Consider the following 27023-nt stretch of genomic DNA (forward strand, 5'->3'; position numbering starts at 1 on the left):
CCATTCTTAATGACTCCCCACCTCCAGCAATTTACCAGAGCCCTTCAAAATCGCACATGTAAAACCTCTTCTCACAAAAGCATCCCTCAGCCCTCTCCTACCAATCAACTACATGCCCATTTCCAAAACCCGATTCCTGGCAAAGCTCATCTACCACACTGCGTACTCACAGCTCAAAGGTTTTGTGGAATCAAACAATCTCCGAGACCCAGTGCAATCAGGTTTCTGTCCTAGCCACGGAACAGAAACTGCACTGTTCTTTATCTGGGATGACCTCAAAGCCACAGCAGACTCAGAAGAATGTGCAGCACTTGTTCTTGACCTCTCAACGGCATTCAACACCATTAACCACATGATCCTCCTTGACAGACTGCACTCCCTAGAAATACGAGATTCAGCGCTCATCGGGATCAGCTTGTTCTTCACTTACAGACAGCAAATCACTCTTCCTCCCCCTTTCCACTCCAGCGCACGACCAGTGAACTCTGGAGTACCCCAAGGCGCCTGTCTCTCACCCCTTCTCTTCAATCTTTACATGTACCCTCTGCCCAGGATCATCCGCTCACACAATCTCACCTGCTATAACTATTCGGATGACACACAAATCATCTTGAGAATTCCTAAATCTACCTCCAACCCTCGCCCTGACCTAGCAGCATGTCTCACCGACATTACCGCTGGATGACGACTAACCATATCCTTCTGAACCCAGGGAAAACGGAGATCATGGTATGCAGCAAAACTGCTCTATGCCCCCAAACAACTTCCAACCGCCCTCACTTGGCCATCCCCCATGACCGCCAACACTGTCAAAAAGCTCGGACGTAATGGACTCTGACCTAACTGTGTCTCACGGTATCAACAATGCATCTAGTCAGTCAATATGTTTATTCCGATCAAATAATCCATCAAACGCATACAAAAATACAATAACACAATACATACAATGCATCCAAATCCTGTCATTTCCATCTTAGGCTTCTGAGATGCATCTTCCCTTACCTCACATAACCCAACAGACTGGCTGCTATTATGTCCATTGTCATGTCTAGATTTGATTATGCAAACTCCCTCTACCTGGGTGCATCAGCCTACCAACTAAACAAACTCCAAAGAGTCCAAAACTCGGCTTCCAGACTGTTTCTCGCGCAGGGACGAAGGGACCACATCTCACCTGCTCTCCACACCCTACACTGGCTCCCAATTGGATGTAGAGCTAGCTTCAAAATCCTGTGCATTACTCACGGAGCGGTGCACAAAGCAGGCCCCAAATACCTACAAGAACAAATTACACGGTACCACCCAACTCATACCCTAAGGTCAAGCACAGCCCTCCTCTTAGTGGTCCCCATCTCCAATTCAGCAAGGATCTGAGGGTCCGCCTACTCAACCCTGGCACCAACTCTGTGGAGCTTACTGCCTCCATGCATTATACCCAGCCAAGATTACATGGCTTTCCGGACGGCACTGAAAACGTTGCTCTTTCCCTAAAACTGATACGCCCTGACCACCCGACTTACCACCACGTCCAAGTAACCTCTTCAATATGGGCCGCCAATAGGCTCTCAGGCCAGGAAATACCTACCTCCTAGCTGGAGCCACTGTCCTTTACGTGGAATCCAAATAAATCGTAGTAGCACTTACATACCTACGCAATGAAGGAGTTGAATCATTGCCTCCTTCCACCAGGTACACACTACGCTCCGAGGCCAAGAGATATCTATCTCCAATTATCTTGATCGACTATGCTGGACTCGAAACCCAAGCACTAATAGCACTTATGTACCTACCACAAGACTGACCTTGACCATCCCCCCGCCCCAACAGATATGCACTACGCTATTGGGGATGCCCATCCTCGCTCATGTTACTCATCGGAAAATTGCAGCAGCACTTATATACCTTTGCCATGACAGAGTTAATTAATTGCCTTACTCCACATGGAAGTGTGTCCATCCTCTCTTGAAATGGTCAGTATACTGCTAAGCAGGACTAGAATGGACTACGGTCCCCGAGGGCGTTCACCCCACAGCGCTTTGGAATAATACCAATGGTAAAAGGCACTATACAAATACCCACTAGCACAACACAGAAGTGAAAGGAAAGCTCCTAGAAAGAGATTGGCGAGATGCCGTCAACATAATTAGATATTCTAAGCTCTTCAAGAACTGTATTGTGGGCGAGAAGAGTTTGGGTAACTTACTGCAGTGTCTACAACCTTTTCCTAGTGCTTATTGGAGATTGCAATTTTTGCGTTTTCAGTTTGAACATATTACCCACTGGAAAAATTAGCAGTATTTAAAATAAAGTAACTCTATTGTTAGGGAACTGTCTTACTGTAAAAAGCAGATGTAATTGAACCCCTTCATCATTTATTGGTGAAATGTCGGTTTGTAAGTACTGTGAGAAGTGCTTTGTTCCTGAGATTTGCTCGCCATGAAGACTGGCTCAATGATGATGATTGTTGGTGTTGTATCTTGTCGGGAAATTAAACAGCTCTATCAATTTCAGTTATTACATTTTAATATAGAACCAATGTAATTGCTTTAAGATGATCATTTAAGTGTTTTCTCATTGTATAGGATGTATAGTCATAAATGGTGCATTTTAAGCATTTTCACCATGGACTTATGTTAACTATAGATGAATGATTGAATTTTATTACAATGGCTGTCAATTTTGTTGGATTTTACTGCTAATATGTCTAAGGGTTACTTTAAACCAATTCACAAATACATTTTTCTTACCTTATAACAGAACTTAAGAAACTACCAGACATTGAAACACTCTGTCCCATCACCACCAGACCTCAAATTAATAGTTGAGGTGTGAGAGATTAAACCAGACTCCGGAGAACCTCTTGCACAAGTTGGACGATGATGATGATGCCAGGAACTGGGATTAACTAGATCGGTGGTCCCTTTTTGCCATGAGGAAAACTCCAAACACATCCACGGGATTCTCACCCTTTGAACTAGTTCATGATTGAGGGCTCTAAGATGCCCTATACATGCTCAAAGAATGGTGGAAGAATCAAGAAGTAACCGGGCAGAACACTGCCCTGATCGTTGGAGCACTTAGGGGAGCATGGACCTGGTGAGGGACTTTGCACATCAACACTTACGAGTCAGTCAAGAAAAGCAAAAATGCCTGTATGGCGGTTAAGCTAATTTACGGAAGTTCCAGTTTGGAGACAAGGTACTAGTGTCCCTTTTCACACAGTTTGGCAGGCTGGGAAAATATCTGTAACCCTTATTTACAAGGAATTTCATATTAGGGCTTTCCATTAGCTTTTTCCAGAGTCAAATGGTCTCCGCTGAAAATTCCACAGGGTTTATACTGTGGTGGCCAGGTGGAAGCACTGGCTAATTTTCATATTTTCTGTTTCAGTTATAAACCCTAAAAAAAATGTATTGGTCATATTTCTGAGTCTTTTAGGTCAGCTTTAATGATGTGTAGGATTATGGATGATCCAGTCCTTCAATTTGGGATAGCTGAATATGTGTTTTGTGCATGAAGGACATGCCCCAAGTGCCTGAGTAACACATTATATAAAATGGAGAGAGGGCTTTAGTCAAGGGAGAGGTGTCGAGCTGCCAGGGGAAGCCCATGGGTATTGTGTCCTTGTTCTGAGGGGGATGCATATAGAGTGGTTTACTGTTGCACGACCTAAGGTGTCCCATTAAACATGACACTAGGCAGTGGGCTGATGTATGAAATCTAATATGTAACAAAGGGTAGGGCTAGTTAGGGAAATAGATGTGTAACATACCTAGAATAATATGCATTATGAGTTATTCGCTGATTGCCAGGATTATGTATTACATGGAATCATGGTCCAATTGGAGAAAGGATTATCTTGGAAACTCTGCAAATAAACCTGATTAATTGATTTGGGGACCTGTGGAAACGTTGTGCTAATGTGGCCTATATATGAAGAAAAACCTAAATATATTTGATCTTTCTAACAGATTTAATGATGCAAAATATGCATAAATAAAATTAACAAAATAGCAGCATCAGAATAATGCAACAGGAATATTACTGTAACACATTTTTCTATTTTGTATTGTTACCTGCATTTCCAGGAACACTAAGAATGGTACCAATAGATATGAGTATTGGGTAGGTAAGCATTACTCCAACATTTATCAACACGTTGAAAGCTAGAAGTAAAAACAAGGAGAGATTCTGTTCAATTCCGGTAAGTGTAAAGGTAAAACACAATGAATGTTTCACTTGGTATTATATCCTTATCACATAAACATGGAATACTGGAACTACTGCTAAAGATATTGTATATAACATGTTACCAGTGTTTACAAAACACAGAATAAATATTTCTATGATTTCATCATGCATGTTTTTCCTGACAATTTAGCACCTTAAACATACGTGATACCGTAGGAAGGAAGTCATACAATATGATCGATCCCTACATATTTTTAAAGATATAAGTTATACAATACAGAATTTAAATCACATGTTTTTTAAACAAAATAATATTGTTTTATGATAATTTGACGTTTTCAAACATGAATGCGATATGTAGAAACTAGTTTACGACCAGTTCAAACTAGAATATGAAATGTTCAAACAAAAATAGAGCACATTATATTGCATGGTCAAACTAGAATATCACATGCTTAAACTAGATTAAGACATGTTCAAACCAGAAAATAGCACGCTGAAGCCAGAATATCACATGGTTATATTGAGATAGGACGTTTTCAAACCCGGCTAGTGCATTATCAAACCAGATTGTATCATATCCAAACAGAATATTGCTTGTTCAAGGAAGAATAGGACAAGTTCAAATCGGAGTAAAACAATCTAACTAAATAATATCATATTTTCAAATGAAAGTATCCCATGTTGAAATCATAGCATGACACATTTAAGAGTGTGGCAATCAAAAGTATAAATGTGAGTGAATAGTAATTAACATGATTGTGATAGTTAAAAAAAACTTTCAATCATAATTTTTCATCACAAAAATATAACAATGTTTCAAATAAATATATGGGGCAATTCAAAATACATTTAAAAATGTCATTTGGTGATGATAAAATTGGAATGATGGAATGATTAATTTGAAAAATGATCCACGTACCTAACCATAGGCCGGCCATTCCACATAAGTAACCCCACGGCAAAGTTGAAAACGAGGACCAGTATTCCACTTTGGTAAAATACAGTATGATTGGTGTGCAGGAAATGAAAATTAAATTGAAAAAACCCAAAGTTGAAAAGAAGTGTGCTGCTTCACCAAAGTTGGCTGTCCCAAGAAACATCTTGAACAAAACCTAAAGCATAAACAAATGCAGAAATTATTAATATTGTACTGAATCTAAATGATTTTAGAAGACACCCCTAGTAACACAACATGTACCCTTTATTCTGGAGCTCTGCCCAACACATTAAATGTAGACTGTGAGCGTCTAAAGAACTTCAAACCAAATGAAAAGGTGATTGTCTTGGGGCCTATTAATGATCGGAAGGAGAAGGCAATGCTTACAATACGATTCATATAATCAAAGAAATGTTGGAGGGGCCACACAGCTCCCTACTGTGTCATACTAACAGAAGCTGACAGGGTCCCCCGAAGGGCTGGGCACACTCTCGCAGATTTTAAATCTGGCTTCGGGACGGGCCCTGCTAAGATCCACTGAGAGAGTCTCCCTGCTCTCCCAACAGACTCCTGCTTTTGTCACAGATGAAACCTTCAATGGCTGCAGACATTAGAACATCAAAAGGAGCCAATTTGATACATTAACTCCTCGTTGACGACTGCAGACTGAAAAACAAATTTGTTAAATTGGCTCCTTTTGAGTTTTGATGCCCACCGGCGTTGAGGGCTAAGCCCTGTCACGGCAAAGGCATGTTGGGTAAGGAGGGAAATCTGCACATGAGTGAGGGCCAAGATTCCAGGCTAAATTCTAATAACTTCTAGCCTCTGCCATTTTGTCCTAAGAGAAGAAGATTACAATGAATGTTTCTTAAGCTATGCACTTAATGTTAGGATCCTGCCCGTTACAAATAGACTGCAGTCGCCACAACATAAATGCCTTAGAATATCTTTGTGGGATGGGTAATTCTGTACTGCATGCTATGTCCTACAGCAGGTGTTTTCACACCCCTGAGCTATCTTAGAAGCATAGGAATCTGCATGGACATACTATGATTTGATGTTGACTCTTAATTTAAATACTTAATTTAAGTGTATTTATTGCTACTGATTAATTTTATTACATTTTACATACCTTTTTAAATATTTTTCTCCCTTTAATGCAGGTTGTATATTGTAATACGTTGAAGACTTGAACGTGTCTGTTAGGACACTCTTCAGATAGGGTGCACACTTGTAATGGTTCCTTTCTTTAATTAATCTCCCGGGCCACGTTAGACACTGCTAGAAATAGGGGGCCATTAGGAGTTTGCCGGTATCACGCCGGTAATTCTGGCTGGATACCAGCAGACTGACAAACCATTATCAGCGCCTGATATGCTGGAATTACCAGGATATTACAGGTGCTGGCAGCGGTGGTAATTCCCCATTCCATGGAGTCCTATAGGACTCCATGGGGGGAACTGCTGGTATTACCAGTGCCAGTAACCCCGGCTGTTGTTTACCAGTGGGGGCTCAATTTACTTCCAGCACTTTACTGGGGTTTATTATGGAGCCCTGTTGAAGAAAATCACAACTATATGCCTTTTAAGTTAATAGCATCAATTTATCAGAGATGCAGGTGATTGAGTGCCTTCTTCTGTAACTATGGATCCCTCTTCTGTAATTCTTTGTTATCAGTTAAATAAGATGCACAGGGATGCTAGAGACAATAGACACAGAACTCATGGTTATATTGAAAAGCTCTCAGCAGTTGAGCATAGAAAGAAAAAGAAGGTGCTGTTGTCTAGGTGGGCACTAGAAATTCCTATCCTTTAGCAAACATGCAACACATTTCCTTCAGTGTACTGCCGAAATGTCTGCCTTGGTTTTTTAAATGTGCTGCTTTGTTCATCACTCACAAGGAGTGATGCTTCCACCTACACCCTTCCCCGGCCCCTGTGCTTGCCTCCAACATTAGTTGATAGAGCACTGTAAAAAGGTGAGGGGTTGTTGCAGTAAACACTCACTGTGGTATTTGCAGACCCACAATACTTTGCAATCAAGGTATATTTGATGCATCAACACGATATTATGTGCATTTTAAGAATGTCATGACTCTGCCTGTACACAATTCTTTTGCAGTGCATACAAGATTGTTTGCAATATTCTCCACCCTTATATCATTGTGGAGGATTACACAAGTGCTCAGTGAAGCTGTTTTTGTATAGAAGCGAGTTACCATATGACGTGTGAAAGTCTATGCCCAGAGGAACTCTGAACACTTGGAAACAATACAGATTGTGTGAAAAGCATTCTCCTGTCTGAATATCCGGTGCCCTGATACTACGGACGAATAATCCCAGGCATAGTCCATACCCATTATCCCCTGTAGGCTAAGTAAATGATATTGCAATGTTGCTCTCTACTTATAGGGTAATGTTAGTAATGTTAAAGTAGGAGACGATGAGCATCACATTTGTCTTTTCATAATCTTTAGACAGCAAATTAATATTTTAGTTCTATAATGCGTTAACTTACGAGGGGGCTGCTTCAAAGCACTTGCATGACATATGTACAAGGAAGAGGAAGTATGGGATTTGGTTAAACATCAAAGTGGCCTGATTACTTAGTGAGTGTCCAATATTTGAGCTGATAGTTCGATTATATAGTGTGGGTGGCGCTTTTGGTAAGGCACGATGAGTAACTGAAATTCTGGCGCTTGAACGTTATTTATGTTACAACAAACATAAAACAAGTGGATGTAGGTACACGTCTGCTAACCTTTCACAGAACCAAGAGAGGAAGAGTCAAAGTTGTCCGGTAGTAACGTAATGTACTCTGGGGCACAAGTTAAAGTCATAAGGTAAAGGTGTAGTAGAGTCAGTTTAGGAGTCATGGGTGGGGAGGGGAAATGTTTTGGTTAATGTTTACTCTGTTCATGGAGCCAGTTTTTCATATTAGTTGTTGCTGTTAGGGACTAGATTTAGTAGTGTAATGCAAATTAGCAGAGTATCAAGACTAGTTGCTTATTTTAAGAGAAAGAACATTTCAGGTAATTGCTGTGGCTTGTGTTTTATGAAATCTTTTTGAATAGGTGAGAATTGTCTGTGTGCGCTGCTAAAAGTCTTCTGAGCGGCACCCTGAAGGAAGCTGGGAAAGCGCACATGCGCATAGCTTAGAGGTAACATTGCCCCGAACCCTAACAATATTATATATTTCGCCAAATATATTGCTTATTTCATCCCCAAAATGTGTCTCATTTAGTAATAGGACTGATGCTTGATGGGTGTGAAATGTCACTAATTTGAATTTTAAAACGAGATTCTTTAGGGCCCCAATGTTCACCCATTTTCCCATGGGATTGTTTCCTTTTATCCAAAAGTGGTCAAATTGTGTTTCTAAAAATGATTTTACCTTCTAAATATATTTTCTTTTGTCAGAATGTCAAATGTATTGAAAAAAAAGAAATGTCTCATTTATGCATGTTCATCTTGCAAATCTTTTTTAGATGTGCGTTTATATTTTTGTGTGTTAAACAAAGATAAATGATGCAAACAGCACATTGCTTACAATAAGTACATTAATCAAAGACACTTAAAAGTATGTACTAGCATGTTATTTTAGTTTCCCATCGTGAATATCCTCATTATATTCATAAGCAATGGCTAACTCTGGCTATGGTTTGGATCTCAGACACTTTTGGCTCAAATATAATTTGAACATTTTTAAAATCAATAAAAAATAGTATTGTCGATGTGCCTTTTTCTTTTATGTTTTCCACTTTATCATTATTACAGTGCCTTACATAAAGAATATGTGTTGCCACTGTGTAAGGCAGGTAGTCTACGACAGTATCCCATCAATCCTTGCAGTGACAGTGGAGCATCCCTTTATGTTAGACTAGCCTTCTTTGCCAATTTAATAAGGCACCCATAATGGGGGATAACAATGTACTCACCATAGTGACTAATTTCTTAGTTCATTGACCCCTTCCCTCCAGACTTGTGTGATGTCGTCCTGTTGGGCATGGAACTGGAGCAGTGCCAGTGCTCGTGCACAAGGGCATCCACGGGCGCCCTGCATAGATGACCTGCCCACATCTTGGCCTACAAGGGTTTTTACATGGAGATGGGGATGGAACTAATGTCAAAAGAAGATTGCGTACAGAATGGCAGGGGCTTAACCCAAGTGGCAAATTTCCAAATAACATCCACTGGCACATGGCTCAAGAAAACTACTCAATACTGAATTTCCTTGAATGGAACAAGAGTCCAGTGTACACGCTACAATACACCTCGCAGTGGAAGCCTTGGCTGCCAACCTTCCAAACAAAAGGCCCCCCCCCTGGGTGACAAAGAGCCTGTCTAATGTCTTTGGTCCTGTCCGGACAAAATCTCAGCGCTCTGCGGACCTCCATGTCGCGCATGCCACTGTCATACGTTTGTTGTTGAACAACGATGTAGTGATGGTCAGGATGCTGCCCGCTCTCTGAGGTACTGCCGTTGGTATCAAAGCTGCCCATTGATGGTCCCCTAGTGAATGACACCACTGATATGGGATTGTGGCTGCTCGATGAAGGGATTAGGATTGGACCCTGACCACTTTGAAGAAGCTTCCCGCATGGCTCTCCACGTGATGCAGTCCCGGGTCATTTTCTGGACAATTGGGCACACTTCAATGGTGTGGGAATCAGGCAGACAAACTATGCAAACCCATTGTCACTTTTCCTGGATTCTTCCCACCATAAAATGTGAACTTGTCAAAAAATGCCAAAACAAGCTGAGTGAAGAGGAAAAGACAATTTACATCCACAAAAAAAGCATCTCTCTGTGTAGAAGGGCTAAAGAGGCCGGCAGTGAAGACGAATTTTCACAATGTAAAAAAAAAGGTTTTCAGTCTCAAAAATGTTTGATAAAATTCCGTCAGTGCTCAGAGATCCTTACTCCATAAGGTGGACAAATGCACAGGGACTACCAGGCCACTACAAAGCTCAATACGATGCTGGCACAGGTTGCAGTTTCTCTATTTCTCTAGCACCCTTTCACTGGGCCTTATTACGACTTCGGCGGTAGCCATGCATGGCTGCCGCCGAAATCGGGCCCGGGTTCCCAGAATGGGGAATTACCCGGCCATTCCGAGTTTGGAGAGCCCAGTAATTCCTTCCTCCAGGAATCTGGGCCCGGACCTTCCCCATTCCCATAGGGCTCAATGGGAATGGGAAGGGGAGCAAACAACGGGCCGATTACGAGCGGCCCGTTGTTTGCTCCCTCTTCCCCTCGCGGGGCCCGGTAAGGACACCTGGTTTGACCAGGCATTAATTACCGCGAGGGGAGCTTGTAATGAGGCGGAACGGGTTTAACGGGACAGCCTCCTTTAGCGGAGCCCATTAACCCGTTCCGCCTCACTCGTAATGAGGCCCACTGTTTTATTTCTGTGGGGCTCCCAAATGCTTTTTTCTGGATGATATAATAATAATAACAATAACAATACTAAAGATAATTATAATAATGATAAAAAAAGAAAACCCAATTTTGAAATTAGATTTTAATCAAGTGTTTGAGTGGCACCCATTTGACGCAGCTTTACAGTGTTTGTAAATATTAAAGATTTCACGATGGAGAATAATATTCTAGTCTCATAAAAAACAATATAACATCACTGGTTGTAGTACTGCACAAAAGGCTTTTCATCCATACACCTGATTCAAAAAAATTAATAAATTGAGCTTTTATGGGGCGCGTAATGCCGGAGACCAACCGCTAAGCGCGGGACTGGGATTTAAACCTGTGCTGCTCTGTGTTGTCTTGCTTCCAAGACAAACGCATTGCCTCTTAGTTAGAAATAGAAATAGGAGTTAGCAAGAGAAAGAGATGGAGAAATATCGATGCAGAAAGACAGATGATAGGTGATAGAGGGAGTAGGAGCTTCTTGATGGAGAGAGTGAGAGAACGCTGGTGATACAAAGAGTGCAAGAGAGTGGGTGATGGAGAGGGGGAGGGAGCGAGAGAGGGGGAGAGCAGGCGATAAAGAGAGAGAGGATGATCGAGAGTGTGGGTTGATGTATAATAATGGGGCACTCCTGTCACTGGGGATGACAGGGTGTGTCAGGGTGATGACGTTATTAAGGTGTGATGTGATTGTGGCTGATGTGGAGTGTGTGACTGAGGGGCTTAAAATAGGGATGGTGAAGTGCTAAAAGGAACAGTAAGGGTGGAAAGAAGCATACAGGGGTAGAGACACACGAAGGGGTGACATTAACAAGGGGGAAGAGCAACGGCCAACAGGGCAAAAGTAGTGGGAAGATGCTCTTTCCCCCAGAAATGGCTTTCCCAAAACACCCAATGTTGCTCCAACCACAGATGACTGTCGAGAGTTTGAACAGAAGGGCCTACATGTAAATAGCATTTCAAGTGAGTTGGCACCCTGCCTGCAGAAGGCCAGGGGGATTCCCGCTTTGAAAATGTACTTCAAAAGCTTTGGATCGTTTCCTTCTTGGTGTGGTGAGAAGGGATCCTTGCTGCTCTTGTTCAATGCTTTGAGGATGTTTGGTTTCTTTCAAGATGGCTTCTCCTTGGGGTCGGCAGTTTCTTTGCTCTGAGCTCAAGTTGCAGCTATTGGGAGTTTTTAGAAGTTTTGATCTTGACTGAACTAGGATGAGGTCTTCCTTTCCATCCTGGGATCTTCCTCCTTTTAAGGTACTGTTGTATCACCTTCTGAGCAAATGGCCCCCATTTCATGGACAAGATGCTATTTGCCATTCTTCTTTTTTGCTGACCATTGGTTCCACTAGGAGGTTGGGGCGGGGGGTGTGCTGCTAGATAGGCAAGGAACTATATTTTAAAGCTCCCCGGAGGGCTGGCCCTCTGTCCTGACCCGTACTTTAGGCACACATTTATTTCAGTCTTCCATTTTGTTATGATATTTTAATCGTCTTTTGCAGAACACAGTTAAAGATGGGCAACAATTATGGGTTTAAAAGAACACCACCGACCACCACTGACACCTGATGATCTAGAGCCTAAATGCTTTTGATTAGTCACGTTTTAAGATATTTCCTGAAGGCTAGAAATTGACTTACTGTTTTCGGAGGTGTTAGGAGTATGTTCCATGGGCAGGTGTTTACACAAGAAACCTTCAGCCACCGAATCTAGTTTTATGGCACATGCTAAGTTGCAAAGTTGGGCCTCTGAAAGCAAAGAGTCTGCACTGGAACATAATGAATACATGTGTCTCTAAAGGGTCGTGATCCTTAGAAGAATGCCTTGTGTGTGATACACAGGGATTTCTGTTTCACACTAGCAGCACATGTAGACAGAGTTTAGTGTTGCAGAGACTGGCTCTGTGCATTATGAGCGAGTTATCATTCTAGCAGCTGCATTCTGGAGCTGTTGCAGTCAGACCATTAGGTATTCGGGAAGACCCCGGTAGATACTATCTGCATAGTCAAGGCGAGAAACAGCCAGAGCTAAGATTCCTGCGATCTTATGCTGCATGCATACGAAAGCAAATATTTTTCAAAACAAGTGCAGGATCTGAAACCGTGTGTTTAGGAAAGCTAAAACCGTTGGTTCATACAATAGTCTGGAGTCTGTTATGACCCTATTAGTTTCTAACATGGCTGAGATGATTGGTGAAGGGGCCTAGCTGGTCAAGCAATATCTATCTTGGCTCCAACCACCCTAATCACAGTTCATCCCGCATTCAGTTTACGTTCATAGCTACCTTTGAAACAACTTCCATCATGCAGATGGTTAAGTGGAACCTACTTGCAGGAGCAATCACATCCCTTTTACAAGCATCTGGGTGTCATCTGCATAGTTCATCTATGTGCAGCCTTAATTACTGTAGATGTTTCCTGAGGTAAGCCCAGAGGAACACTGCAGAGGGAGTGTCCTAAAGCTGACTGACTTGGCAATACTGTGGTAGAATTTGTTCAGTTCTTAAGCAAAAACAATGTCCAGTTCAACTTTAGGATTGAAACTGTAATAGGTTGCAATCTGTTTAGTAAAATTTGGTGGTCCACAGTGTCATCTACCATTGAAAGGTCCAAGAGGACGACACTTCTATTTCTTCATTGCCAACCAACAACCTCAGAATACATGCATTCTGGTAATCACCAATTCGGTACTATGACCTGTCCAAAACCAGCCTCGTTGTGCCTGAAGATTCATACTTCTTTTGCCTTGCAAACAAGTTCTGAGTTAGTGGTTTCGCTTTTGCACTGGATGTGGGGAGGGTGTCAGGATCTATCTTGATAGAAGAATAAATGACTTACCAACTGGTAACGTTCTTTCGATTGGATGTTCCTCCAACGTATTCCTCATCTTAGATGTATTCCATCCAGCTGTTCGGAAAAATATTTTGGCAGACGGTGCCATGCATCGATGTCGTCGAGTCGATGGTCCCTCGAAGGCCTCCGTCGAGGGTGACGCCATCGGGTGTATAAGTAGCACACGCCTCGCCCGTTGGCCTCAGTTCTGTTTTTCCCTTTCACTATTGATTTTGCACTGTGTAGATTGTGCCGGTAGACACGTATCAGCCTTGTGTGAGTTGAAGTGGCAATAACCCGGAAAAATCTACAGAGGGTTAGGCTGGGAGGGCGTTGAGGAATACGTTGGAGGAACATCCAATCGAAAGAACGTTACCAGTTGGTAAGTAACTTGTTCTTCGAGTGGATTGTGTCCTCCAACGTATTCCTCATCTTAGATAGACTCCCAAAGCAGTATGGGCAATTTCTCTGGAGGAGGGTTTAGATTTTTCGATCCCCTTAGATGGCTGAATTTAGTACTGCTTTACCCAAATTTAGCTCCTTAGACTGGGAAGCATCCAGACTATAGATTTTTGAAAAAGTATGCAGTGAAGACCAAGTTGCTACTTCACATATTGACCTTATTGGAACACCTCTTTGTAGGGCTGCCGAATAATCCTTCTGCTGTATGTATCTTTCTGTGCTAATCTGTATCATTCTGAAATACAAAGCACAATCCAGCGTGATATGGTTTGTTTTGACACCGATTGACCCAATTTCCTTCCGATGTAGCTGAAGAACAGTTGATTGTCCACTCTAAGCTTGGAAAGCCTAGAGATGTAAAAGCTTAAAGCTCTTTTTGGATCCAACCTGTTTAATCTTTCCTCCTCCGTACTAGGATTAGGTGGAGGATAGAATGCGGGTAGGACAATTTTCTGACCTAAATGAAAATCAGACACCACTTTAGGTAAAAATGAGGGTTTAACCCTTAACACAACTCTATCCTTATAGAACACAGTATAGGGTGGCCCGGAAGACAGTGCCTGCAATTCGCTCACTCTTCTTGCAGATGTTAAAGCAACTAGGAAAGCAGTTTTCCATGTCAGTAATCTTAATGGACAAGTGTGCAAAGGCTCAAAAGGAGCACACATTAAGAATTTTAGGACCAGATTGAGATCCCAAATTGGTACTTGGAATGGGTAAGGAGGAAACACATTGGTGAGTCCTTTTAAGAATTGCACTACCAAAGGAATTTTGAAATAGGAGCATTCTTCCGACGAGCACTTGAAGATGGAAAGCGCCGCAAGATAACCTTTAATGGTTTCGACATTTAGATCTTTATGTGCTAGGGACAGGAGGAAGGACAGTTCTTCCGGAATAGAACATAGAAAAGGATCGACATTCTTTTCTCTGCACCAGTTGCAAAACTTTTTCCAACGGCAACGGTATAGAGACTTTGTTGCTGGCCTTCACACATCCATGACGTCATCTGGAAGGTCCCAATTCTTGTATCTCAGCCTTTCAGATACCAAGCGTGAAGGTTGAGAATTTTGACCTCTGGATGGAGAACCTGACCCTCCATTTGTGAGAGAAGGTCCTCTCTCTGAGGAAGACGTACTGGGGGACAGATGGACATGTCTAGAAGGTCTGGGTACCACGTTCTCCTGGCCCAATCCAGGGCAATTAGGATCATGCGGTTCCCGAACCGTCTCAGTCTCCTGATGACCTGAGGAATGACGGCAATCGGAGGGAACGCGTATAATAGTGGAAAATTCCACTCCACCACGAACGCGTCCCCCAGGGCTCCTCTCGGGGGAAATTTCCCTGAGCAATACCTTTTGCACTTCCGGTTGATTCCGGTCACAAACAGGTCTACTTGAGGGGTTCCCCAAAGGGCGAAGATCTCCTGAATGACTTCCTGAGCCAGTTCCCATTCGTGGGACACCGTGCTCTGCCTGCTCAGAGCATCTGCCGTCATATTCTCCTCCCCGGCTAGATGAACTGCCGTTAAAGAGATTCCTTCCTGAATTGCCCAATACCAGAGCTTCATTGCCTCTCTGCACAGAGGTAGTGACCCTACACCTCCTATTTTGTTTAGATAATGCATGGCCACTGTGTTGTCTGTCATTATCAGGAAATGTCTTCCCCTGACAGATGGCAGAAAAGCTTTCAGCGTTAGTGTGATTGCTCTAGGCTCTAAAAGTTTGATGTGTAGTTTGGACTCCGATGGAGACCAGCGACCGCTGATTGTCAGATCATTGGCATGAGCTCCCCACCCCATGAGTGAGGCGTCCGTCACCACTGTGATCTCTGGCCATGGTTGCCAAAAATGTTCTCCTTTTAGGATATTCTCTGTACAAGTCCACCATAGAAGATCTTGCCGAACTTTGTTCGGAATCTGGAGAAGATCCGTCATTTGACCTGAGAACTGGGACCAATGAGTCTTTAGAGCCCATTGAAGGGATCTCATCCTCAGGCGTTCCTCTGCCACCAGGAAGATGCAGGATGCCATGAGGCCGAGCAACCTAAAGAAGTCGTAGGCCTGGAGATTTTGGGCATTTTGGAATCTGGAAACCATCTGAAGAATGTCTTGAGCCCTCGACCTGGGAGGCAAGCTCTTTCCCAAGGATGTGTCTAATACAGCTCCTATGTATTGGAGCTGTTGAGAAGGTGTCATTTGTGACTTCTTGAAATTGAGGGAGAAGCCCAGTCTGTGGAGGAAGTGGCAGGTGACCTTCAGATGATCCAGTGCTTGTTTGGCAGAACGTGCTCTGATCAACCAATCGTCTAGGTAGGGGTAGACGTGAATCCCCCCTCTCCTGAGGTGCGCTACCACCACTACCATCAGCTTGGTGAAGACCCTCGGGGCAGAGGTCAATCCGAATGACAGGACTCGAAACTGATAGTGTGAGTCACCAACTACGAACCTGAGGTATTTTCTGTGCTTGAGATGAAGCGGCACATGAAAATAAGCATCCTGGAGGGCCAATGACACCTACCAATCGTGGAGTTGAAGGGCCTGAAGGATCTGAGAAAGAGTGACCTTGTCCTTCCTGAGGAACTTGTTCAAGTTTCTTAAGTCCAAGATGGGTCTCAGTCCTCCGTCCTTTTTCGGGATCAAAAAATACGGGGAGTACATCCCTTGTTCCTCTCCGCTGCAGGTACACGCTCTATAGCACCTTTCTCCAGCAGGATTAGAACTTCCTGCTGTAGGAGTGGGTCTGAAAACTTCAAAGGGTGTCTCCATGGTGGATTGTTTTGAGGTTGCGTTAGAAAAGGAAGGCACTGATAGTGGATTTCCAAGATGGCCGCCGTGTAGCGGAGGCGCTCTCCTCTGACCTCCGACTGAGCTGGAACGAACAAAGGAGTAAACAGAGCAAAAACCAATTATAAATCAAAGATACCAGCGTCAGAAGCTGAATAAGCTGCAGACCTGAAGAGGTGCCGAGGATTAGGCGAGAGGCACCCGTCTGGGAGGGGACGGAGTGAGGCTACAGCTCCAGAGCTACAGCGCGTCAAAAGGCCCCAAGTAACGGCTGTCTGTGGCGATGTGAGACAGCCCTGAAGGAAGCGGAGGACTCCCTGGCCCACAACATCGGGGCTCTGCACTCATTGAGTCTCGCAGAAGAAGAAGTAACTACGCCCTGTATGCGGCGACTAGAGAGGAGCGGAGCCGCGGGGGATCTGCGCTGGCCTGCGCTTGGTGAGGTAGAGGACACCGGGACACCCGTCCCCGCTGCGCGACGGTCTGCGCTGGGCGGGTGAGGAGAGGCGCTGCCCCCGCTGGCGTCCTACCGGCGTATGAATGAGGCTCGGAGGTGAGGGCGCACAGCGGAGGTCAGCCCAGATAGGACTGGGCTGGGCGGGTGAGGAGCGGCGTTGGACCTCTGGGAGCATTGAGGAGCCTGACATGAACTCGGGCTCGCGGCTGCCCCGCCGGTGCCCTGCCGGCGCATGAACGAAGACCGGCCCACCAGACCGGAAAGTGGGGTGGGATCTGGGTGGCGTGGTAGTCAATCGGCAACGCGAGGCCCCCAAAATCACTCTTGAGGGGCACGGAGGAGTTCCCATACAACTCCCGTTTTTGGGCTGTGGGAAGCAGCAGAGTCAGATCTTCTGGAAAAAAGGGGGCAGGAGAAGAGTCCACGCCGCGAAGCGCATGTTGCTGGGCCACCATAATGAACTAAAGCAGCACCAGATTGGCACGGGAACCCCCGGGCCCCGGAAGGAACTACTGATGAACTATCCTGGGGACACCTAGAAAAATAAGCATTCCCCAGCAGGGTCTGCAAAAAGGCACCAGAAAACAGAAGCCGCAAAGAAAAGTGGAAAGTGGTCTGGAGTGATATAGTCGGAGCCATAGTAGCACTACACAGTCTGCAGCACACCAGACGGTGGACGAGCCTGGCGATACAGTTGAACACGGTAGGTGGGGGTGAGGTAGGGTGCGCCGAGAAGGAGCAAGGTCTAGCGAGTCCCCTAAACCCACTGGTGGCAATGCTTGCAGGAGCACAGTGGCCCTCTATCCCCCCGGGTCGGACCGACGCTTTTAGCTGAGCCCTGGGTTTGGACGGGCCCACTGTCGACGCCCACCCGCTCGCCCCCATAAGTGGACACATGCAATCAAGAGGGGGCCCATGCGGAGGCAATCCTGAACCAGCAGAGGGCATACAGGGGGTGCAGACGGTGCACCCCCACCAGCGGGGAGCCGCACAGACTGATGGGGCCAACTGTATAAGCCTGTGGAGAGCTATAGCATGGGACCCACTGCTGGCCACCCCATAACACAGGGGCTGATGTGAGGGAACACTAGACGACTAGGATCTGGATGCACAGGTCTTCGCGAGGAGGCGCACCTCTCACAGCCCTTAACTGTTTTGAAGAATCTGACCTAAGCTGGCCCCACTGTACCCAACAGAGCGCCGGAATTACTAGCCCAACAAAGGATCTGATCCACTTATCTGCATTGCTGGGGTCCCCCCTCCCGCTTTTGATGCGGACACAGATGCCAAGAACCAAGCTCAAAGAAGCCTGGTCAAGAGCCAAAGACAGTCCTCGGGGACGAACCGACAGCCGGGGAACGCCACGCCCAGAACTCTGTGGAGGCATCCGCAAAGATGGCATTGAATAAAGAGGAGCTACTGGAATGTCTACAAGGAATGGAGAAACGTATGATGGACTCCCTGCAGGACCAATTGGGGAAAATAAAGGAAGAACTACGCTCATCCCTGCAGGAGGTCAAACAAGACATCACACACCTAGGAGAGAGGGTAGACACTGCGGAGACAGGACTCTCTGAAATTGCGAAGGACTCCAAACAGATGAGGGTGCTCCTGGAACAGATTGCTAAGGCAACGCACAACCTGGAAATCCAGGCAGAGGACCTGGAGAACAGATCCCGCAGATCCAACATACAGGTGAAAGGCTTGGCCGAGTCAATTGGGGACAAGGATCTGAAAGAGACTTTGCAAACTTGCTTCAGCAGCCTACTATCCGGTGCCCAACTGGAAGACATACTCATAGACAGAGTGCACAGAGTTGGCCTGCACAGAAAAGACCCAGGGGCCGTCCTATTGGCAATGACATCCTACACGATGAAGGAGGAGATCCTCCGTGCAGCAAGAAACTTTCACTCAATCACTATCAATGGCGCCAGGTCCATCTGTTCCAAGATCTGGCCCTGTCCACCTTACATAAAAGAAGACTAATGGCGCCAGTTACTAAGGCACTAAGAGACAAAGGGATCAGCTACAGATGGGCATACCCCTTTGGCCTGCAGTTTACCTGGGAGAACAAACTAAAACGCATCACCACTTGCGAGGAGGGAATGACTCTGTTGCACCTCCAGGAAGAGGAGCTGCACCCGACCTCATACCCTGCTCGCAGCCTCAGAAGCGGAAACCCCAGGCAGTGGGAGTGGTCATCGACCCCAACTAAGAAACGGGGAGCAGAGGGAAAACGAGAAGCCCTCAACCGAAAGGCTTGTGATAACCTGGAAGAACCAAACTACCTAAAGGGACGCTGAATGTGGCGTGGGGAAGAAGGAAGAACACAAATGAAACCCACGACGAAGGAGATCATGGCCCTCGGACGGAGGGAGGAGATTATCCACCTTGGAATCGATGCAGGACAGACACAGGTCCTGACAAAGTACAAATGGGAGGAGAGGTGATACCCAACACCCCAAGAGGGGTGCAGAGATAGTTAAAAGGAGCTTTGTTGTGAAGGGTACAAGGGGAAAGGTGGGAGGGAAGCTGAGGAGGGGAAAGGAAAGTTATACAGTTATTCAATTCTGGGGAGTGGCATGGACCTGCATAGGCAAATGGGAAGGGAGAACCGATGGGGAAAAGGCAAGCCGGAAGACAACAGCCTACGGACATATACTAGATGGCTGAACTGAACCTAATCTCACTCAATGTGCAAGGCCTAAATTTGCCAGTCAAACGCCGATCCATTCTGACAAGGTTTATAGACTTGCAGTCATCAGTCGCCTTCCTCCAGGAAACACATCTCCTCCCTGAAGATGAAGGTAGACTGAAGCACAAGGCATTCCCCCGCCAATTTTTTGCCTCGGGAGGTAAGAAAATCAAAAGTGTCCCTATCCTGATTGGGGCAAGGCTGACCTTTAAAAAACAGACAATAAACAGGGACCCCGATGGGAGATATCTAGTGCTAAAGGGCAGGATACAGGAACAACTATATACACTAATAGCTATATACGCCCCGAAAGACCGGCAGGACATATTCCTGAGGGAAACTCTGAAAACTCTGGGGGGCTTGTGTGAATGTCAGATAATAGTTGGAGCTGACTCTAACTGTGTCATGGACCCCGCATTGGACAAAACCCTTCCACCCACGGCACCAGATGCAAGAAATAGGCAGGCGTTAGGCAAACTCTTTAGGGATCTAGGGGTGATAGAGACATGGAGGTTTTTCCACAGTCAACAGAGGGAATTCACCCATTATTCAGCGGTCCATAAGGGGTACTCAAGAATTGACATGGTGCTGGTGTCAACCACCCTGATCCCGTATATCAATAAGGTGGAGATAGAGGTCCAATACGTTTCAGACTACGCCCCAGTTTTAGTACAAATAGAGATGGCCCAAACCACCCATAAAGGCCGCAGACCCTGGAGACTGAAAGAGATGATCTCGGAAGACCTGGCTCTTAGAGCGCACACAGAGGAGGCGATCCAAAATTATATCAAAAAAATGACAATGAAGAGACAAACTGGGCGGCAATTTGGGACGCGGGAAAAGCAGTGATCCGGGGCGAATTCATCTCACAAGCAACAGCGTATATGAGGGAAAGAGGACTTATTAGAAAGAAGCTGGAAACAGCACTAAATGAAGCAGAAACTCAACACAAGGCTAGGGAATCCCATAAAATACTTAGGGTGGTCCGGAGAGCAAGAGCACAATTAGAAGCACACGTAGCGGAACGCACAGCACAAGCACTAATCAACACCAAACAGACATACTACGCCCAGGGCAATAAAGCAAACAGGTTCCTAGCAGCCAAACTCTGCAAGCAAAATTTCCATAACTATATAGTTCAATTGAAAGACGAAAAAGGGGAACTATGCGCAACAGAGGGGGGGAAACTTAAGATAATGGAAATATTCCATCAGGATTTGTTTGGAAACGAACATTTAAACATTCAAACGCAAAGAGCGTATATTTCAGGGATCCCCCTCCCCTAGATTACTGAGGATAATGACACTTTGCAGGCCCCTATAATGGCACAGGAAATTAGCAATGCCATAACAGCAATGCCCCTTAACATAGCCCCGGGCCCGAATGGACTTGGAAGCGGATACTATAAGACATTCCGCAACCAGCTGCTGGGCCCCTAAAAAAATTATTTAACCACATAAGAACCAGTGGCACGGTCACACCCGATATGGGAGACTCAACTACTATCCTAATACTTAAACCGGGCAAAGCCCCCACAGACTGCACCAGTTATAGGCCGATCTCCTACTTAACACCGACGCCAAGCTTTATGCTATAGTCCTCGCAACTAGACTTGCTGAGGTCCTGCCCAAAATAATTCATATCGACCAAGCTGGATTTATAAAAAGGAAGATACACCCAAGACAATATCAGGAGGGCAGTGGACATATTAGATCTGGGAAACAGGACAGGACAAAGGTTCTCCGTGTCCGCCCTAGATGCCAGGAGAGCATTTGACAGCCTTGACTGGAAATATCTAGAACTAGTGTTGCAGAAATTTGGATGCGACCCCAGCTTTAGCAGAATGGTTTTGGCAAACTTCCGTCTCCCGAGCACGACCATTATGGTCAATGGGAACCCCACAGCAAAAATCAGAATATATAGAGGGACAAGACAGGGCTGCCCACTCTCGCCTTTAATTTTCGCCATGGGAATGGAGCCCATTGCTGAAAAAAAAAAAGATCCGGCCATACGAGGGGTTAAATGCGGTGGGACACATAAAATAGCACTTTATGCAGACGACATAATGCTGTTTCTCAGGGACCCTAAGAATACACTACCAAGAACTCTTAACGCCCTGCAGGAGTTTGCTAAAATATCTGGATTCACCATAAACTTCACTAAATCTAAGGCCTTGAATATCTCAGAGAGGGAAGAGGTAGTTGAAGTCCTGAAATCAAGATACCCACTAGCCTGGGAGAAATAATCAATAGAATATCTAGGGATCCAACTAAACAAATGCCATAAAAACCTTTACGGAGCTAACATAATCCCGCTGCTAAAACAACTGAGGCAGGATCTGCATAGGTGGGTCACCCAGGAACTATCCTGGTTCGCACGCATTGCAGCACTCAGAATGACCCTGTTACCACGCCTAGTATACACAGTGAGCTCGCTCCCAATAGAGGTCCACCCCAAGATAAGCAAATCATTACAACGCGACCTGACCGCCTTCATATGGCACAAAAGGAAAACTAGAACACAACGAAAAATCTTAACAAGACCACCAAGCTTGGGTGGTCTGGGGGTCCTTGACGTGGAGAGATATGCACTGGCCACACAAATAGCACCAATGTTAGCCTGGAGGAGAGAGGACAAGTCAAAGGGATGGGTGGAAGTAGAGCAAGGGGTGACCACGATCCCATTGAGGGTACTACACGGGTTAAGGGTGAGGGATAGGTCAGTAGAGGGTGGTCTGCTTGAAGCAAACAAGATCACATTGAAAGGCTCGGACCGAGCAATGAAAAAACAAAACATCGCCCCAGGGTTGGATCCCATCACTCCAATGGTCCACAACCAAAACTTCACTCCAGGCAAATGGCCCAGTTTCTGGAAGAATTGGGGACAGAAACAAATACTATATTTGAAGGACTTCTTTCAGGAGGGAAACCCTTTGCAGTTCGAAGAGTGCAAACAGAAATTTGGGATAGGGGAAGCAGACATATACACCTATATCCAGATCCGCCACTGGATAACGCATAAAGAAATCAAGGAGACGGCCACTAGGGCTCTGATAGGCCTGGAACTGACGCTGCATGAAGGGGATGAGGCAAAAGCTGTCTCCAAAATACATAAGCTGTTGGACAGTGCACAAGAGAGTGACACCTTCACATATAGGGACAACTGGGAAAAAGACATAGGCACCCCCATCACCGAGTAGGAGTGGGCTCAAATCTGGAAAAGAACACAGAGATCCTCCAGATGCACAGCCATTAGAGGGACCGCACATCAAATCTGTTTTAGATGGTACCTTACCCACCAGATATGGCACAAAATGAATCCCAATTACCCTCCTATGTGCTGGAGAAATTGCGGCAGCAAAGGAGATTTATTCCACATGTGGTAGTCCTGTCCTAAAGTGACTATATACTGGAAGGAAGTCCTGGGCACATAAAAGAAATCACAGGGAAACAGCTGCCAGCAGCGCCAAAGGTTATACTCTGGGTACAACTGTGGAAGACATATATTCGGCATCGGGCAACAATGCAATGCTTATCACCCACCTGCTAATGGCAGCAAAGAAGAATCTGGCACAAGCGTGGAAAAATCCAGATGGTCCGATAACAGCATGGTGGTGGGTGAAAACATGGAATGTGATGGCCATGGAGAAGGTGGGGCCCTGATGGAGGGCAAGTACCTGAAATTTCGGGCAATCTGGGACCCCTTCTTTGACTATGTTAGAGACAGAGAAGCATACTTCTTTAGGCTAAATCTGTTGAGAGCGTTCCAAAACTGAGCAATAACAAATTGAGCACGAAAGCCTTGACTTAATACAGGAGGCATCTAACCGGAACACAAAGATCACATCGGAAAGCAGAAAGAATGGTCCATGCCACTGGGGAACCGGGAGGGGGGAGGGGATAGGGTAAGGGTGTTAGGAAAGATTTCTTAATTGTGGGTAATTTTCCTTCCATTTGGCAACCCCTAAACTTTTTGCTGTTGTTTTCACCATGATCTAGACTTTGCCAGAGAAGTGCAGCATTCTGCCGCACTCCTCTGGGCTTTCGCTCCATTCTTACGGGGAAACTGACATGCCCTTAAGACAGTCAGTACCGGGAAACGCTGTTTTTCGTAGTTTCTTTATCATGTTGCAGCTTTCGTGCAACATGACACAAGAGGGCACTGTAAGCTGAGTTACTGCTCTCTTGGATCTCTAGTCTTCTACAGGCCCTACTCTGTTTGGATTGTAAATGATCAGTGCAAGTGAATCACGGACGGGAATGGTGGCAGCAATCTTTTCCTGTGTTTTTGAGCTCCTTTTGGCGTTTTAAGCGCGTTTCTCGCGCTTAGCCCAAAATGGTGGTCTGGCTCCCAAAATGGCCAGACCACGAGGCTCTTTGTCCTGTCCGCTGACCGTCTTGCCCCCTTCACCTTCCCCAGGTCGAGCCGACCCGGGGCCTTCCTTATTTGGGCATGTACTTTCCCGCGAAACACAGATGCTTTCGCGGGCTTCTACAGGCCTTGTGTGTGCCTCCAGGATGTGGGCTGGGATGTCTGGTCCCAATACACATCCTGGGTGCCAGAGAGTCTAGAGTGGTGTGAATGCCTGGGACCACCGTGGTCCGTGATAGGTCCACGTATGGTGTGAGTGTTTTATGAGCGGATCTCCCATTGGGTCCCCTCCATTTTGGCGCGAAGGGAAGTGGATAAGAGGGGGCTGGAAACGCCACTACCATGTTGATCTCCTGAGTTCTCACGAACAAGGGAATACAGGAGCCAAGTATCCTACAACCACGAGGCTGAACCGAGGAATCGCTGGTGACCCGCTGAAGGACTGCTCCTCTGCACTGCTGTCGCCTTGTGAAACCCTTTCTACCTCTGATCGAACCAGAAGGCCTGTACTGGTACTTCGACGCTTGGAATAGCTGGAACAGCTATTCTCGGCATCTTCACCATCTCCTGCACGTAAGCCTTCGGAAGTGTCTCTGGGCCATCCAGCAGACTGACCAGCCTACCCAGGAGTCTTGCTCTGTAACCGCCGCCAGGTTGTGTTGTATTTCGAGTCCTTGTCACTCTCACACGATTCGTACACTTGGCATTCCCAGGTCTGAAGTGAGTAGTGTATATTTGGCTAAGATACACAGGGCCGCTCCGTTGTCCTGCTATGGTAACAAACTGTGCGGGTTCACTTCGTTTGGGACATCTTTAACTCAACTCTGCTGCTGCAGAATCTACACGACGACGAGACGTCCCCTGCTCCCCTGAACCTGCCAGCACTGAAACTGACGCAGAGAAGCCTGGGTCTGCTTGCATCGGGGACCGGTGAGTAGCATAGCTAGGAACTGGTCGCCCTCCTGCAGGAGCCCATAGCTTTTCCCCGCTGTGTCAAACAGCACGCCTTTCTGTACTCACGCTCTGCTTCTGCCCACAGTGGAGGCTGCGCTTGAGTCGCGGAACTCTGTTCTTCTTCATTTGTGCACCGAACTGAACTGCCTGATTCCCTCGAAGAGACTCCTCTTTTTGCCCGTTGGCACCAGCGTGTGCAGGTACTTTGAGCACAAGACTCCACTCTTCGTAGGGGTTGGACTTCCTTTTAGTTAGGTGCCTCTGCAGGCGGACTGGGTCTAATCATTATTTTGCACTGCCTGTTTTCCTCCCCTTCTAGGTGGACTACACATTTCGTGCATCTAACGCTTTAGACTCGTTTGTATTTGTATATATGTTGTATTGGTTTGGTATGTGTTGGTTTACTAGAGTTTTATTGTGATTTCTCGCTACGGTCAATGTTGCAAAGGCCTTTGAATAAATGTGTATATATTTTTAATATAACACCTGTATGGAGGTGTCCTTGCTTTGTGTGCTCATTGCAGGCTTTCAGTCACCCTCACCCCTCTTGAGACCTAGTCTTGACCGCCGCGATCGCTACCCTGATTGGTCTGGCTTGGCCAGAGGTTGCCCTGTTCCAAGTAATTAGGCTGGCCTTCTGAACCTCTGCGCCTCCAGGACACAGTTCAGAAATCCGTCTTAACAAAGGGTTGTTGAACAGTTGCAGTTAAAGAGAAGTTAATGCTTGAAAGCTAGTTCTAATAATTGTAAAACCAAAGGTAACAGGTGGCCTTGACAAATGATATGTGTTAAAATTGCTTGAATCCTGGGCCAATACAGTATATGCATATGACTCTTGAATAAATAAAGTTGGTTAAAAAAAAGAAAAGGAAGGCACTAACCTTGGGCTATTATTTCTAAAGTCCAAACATCTGAAGTAATGGCTCGGCATTCTTGCAGATGCTGTGACCGCCTGCCTCCCGCAGGTGTCTTGTGATGCAAGTCCTCGAAGTGGTTTTGTGGCGGATGCTGCAGCCGCTGATGGCAAAGAGGCTGCAGCTGGAGCTGGCTTTGCACGTTTTGCTTGTCCACCGCAAGTGGCCTTTCTCTGGACCCTTTGATTGGCCATTCCTCTCGCCTTTCCATATGAGGAGTAGTAACGATAGGATCATCCCCTCCAAGATTGACCTGGTGCACGAAAAGGCTGAGGTTGACTAACAGCAGCTTTCTTGCTCGGCGTTCTAGAAGGTTCTCTATCCTTCCTCTTTCCATCATCCGGGCTCTAGGGCGCGCGAGTGTCAGAGCGATGATGCTCCCGGCCGGCTTCCGAAGAGGGCGCGGGCCGAGGCTTCGCTTTTTTGAACACCTCCATCATTTTGACCCTGAATGCTTCCCATTCTTCGGATGACGAATGTTTAGTGGGGCATTTCATCCTTTTTGGGGATTCGTCCGAGGACGAGATGGAGGGGGACCTGTGGCGTCTTTTCTTCGATTTTTTTGTCGAAGACAACGAGCAATGGGAATTTCTTCGGGGCCTGTACCGATGCCTTTCGCGTTGAGGAGACTTCTCCTCACGGGACCTTGACTCGATGCTAGAGGCTTTACGGTCGGATTTATGACCTACCTGTAGCTTTCCCCTCCTCTCTCGCAAGGCCTTCCCCGTCATCGTCTGACACTTCGTACAGGCCTCCATTGCGGTGCGGGCCTATGATAGACATTTTTGAACCGCACGATTTGCACTTCTTGAAATCCGATCTCGGGGTCGTAGTCGGCGTTGATGACGAGGACATTTCGCTATATTGTAGTAATTCACTATTCTTCACAGAACTTGAGGCGCGCCGAATCTCCGAAGCAACGTGTACTGCGGAAAAACAGAACTGAGGCCAACGGGCGCCGCGCGTGCTACTTATACACCCGATGACGTCACCCTCGACGGAGGCCTTC

General features: G+C 45.9%; 1 protein-coding gene across 5 annotated transcripts in view; it reads right to left on the reverse strand.

Annotated features, from left to right (window-relative positions):
- The window catches only part of SLC35F4 (solute carrier family 35 member F4), a 647823-nt gene that overhangs the window by 60014 nt on the left and 560786 nt on the right, over positions 1-27023 (reverse strand). For all 5 annotated transcript variants that reach the window (XM_069638081.1, XM_069638080.1, XM_069638083.1 and 2 more), the window contains 2 exons: positions 5114-5306; positions 4077-4166 (listed from right to left, as the gene is read on the reverse strand). In XM_069638081.1, coding sequence (XP_069494182.1) covers positions 4077-4166; positions 5114-5306 — 283 coding nt within the window. The remainder of the gene's footprint in view (positions 1-4076; positions 4167-5113; positions 5307-27023) is intronic.

Source organism: Ambystoma mexicanum, chromosome 14 (genome assembly GCF_040938575.1).
Source record: "Ambystoma mexicanum isolate Mex_15411 chromosome 14, UKY_AmexF1_1, whole genome shotgun sequence".
Lineage (NCBI taxonomy): Eukaryota > Metazoa > Chordata > Amphibia > Caudata > Ambystomatidae > Ambystoma > Ambystoma mexicanum.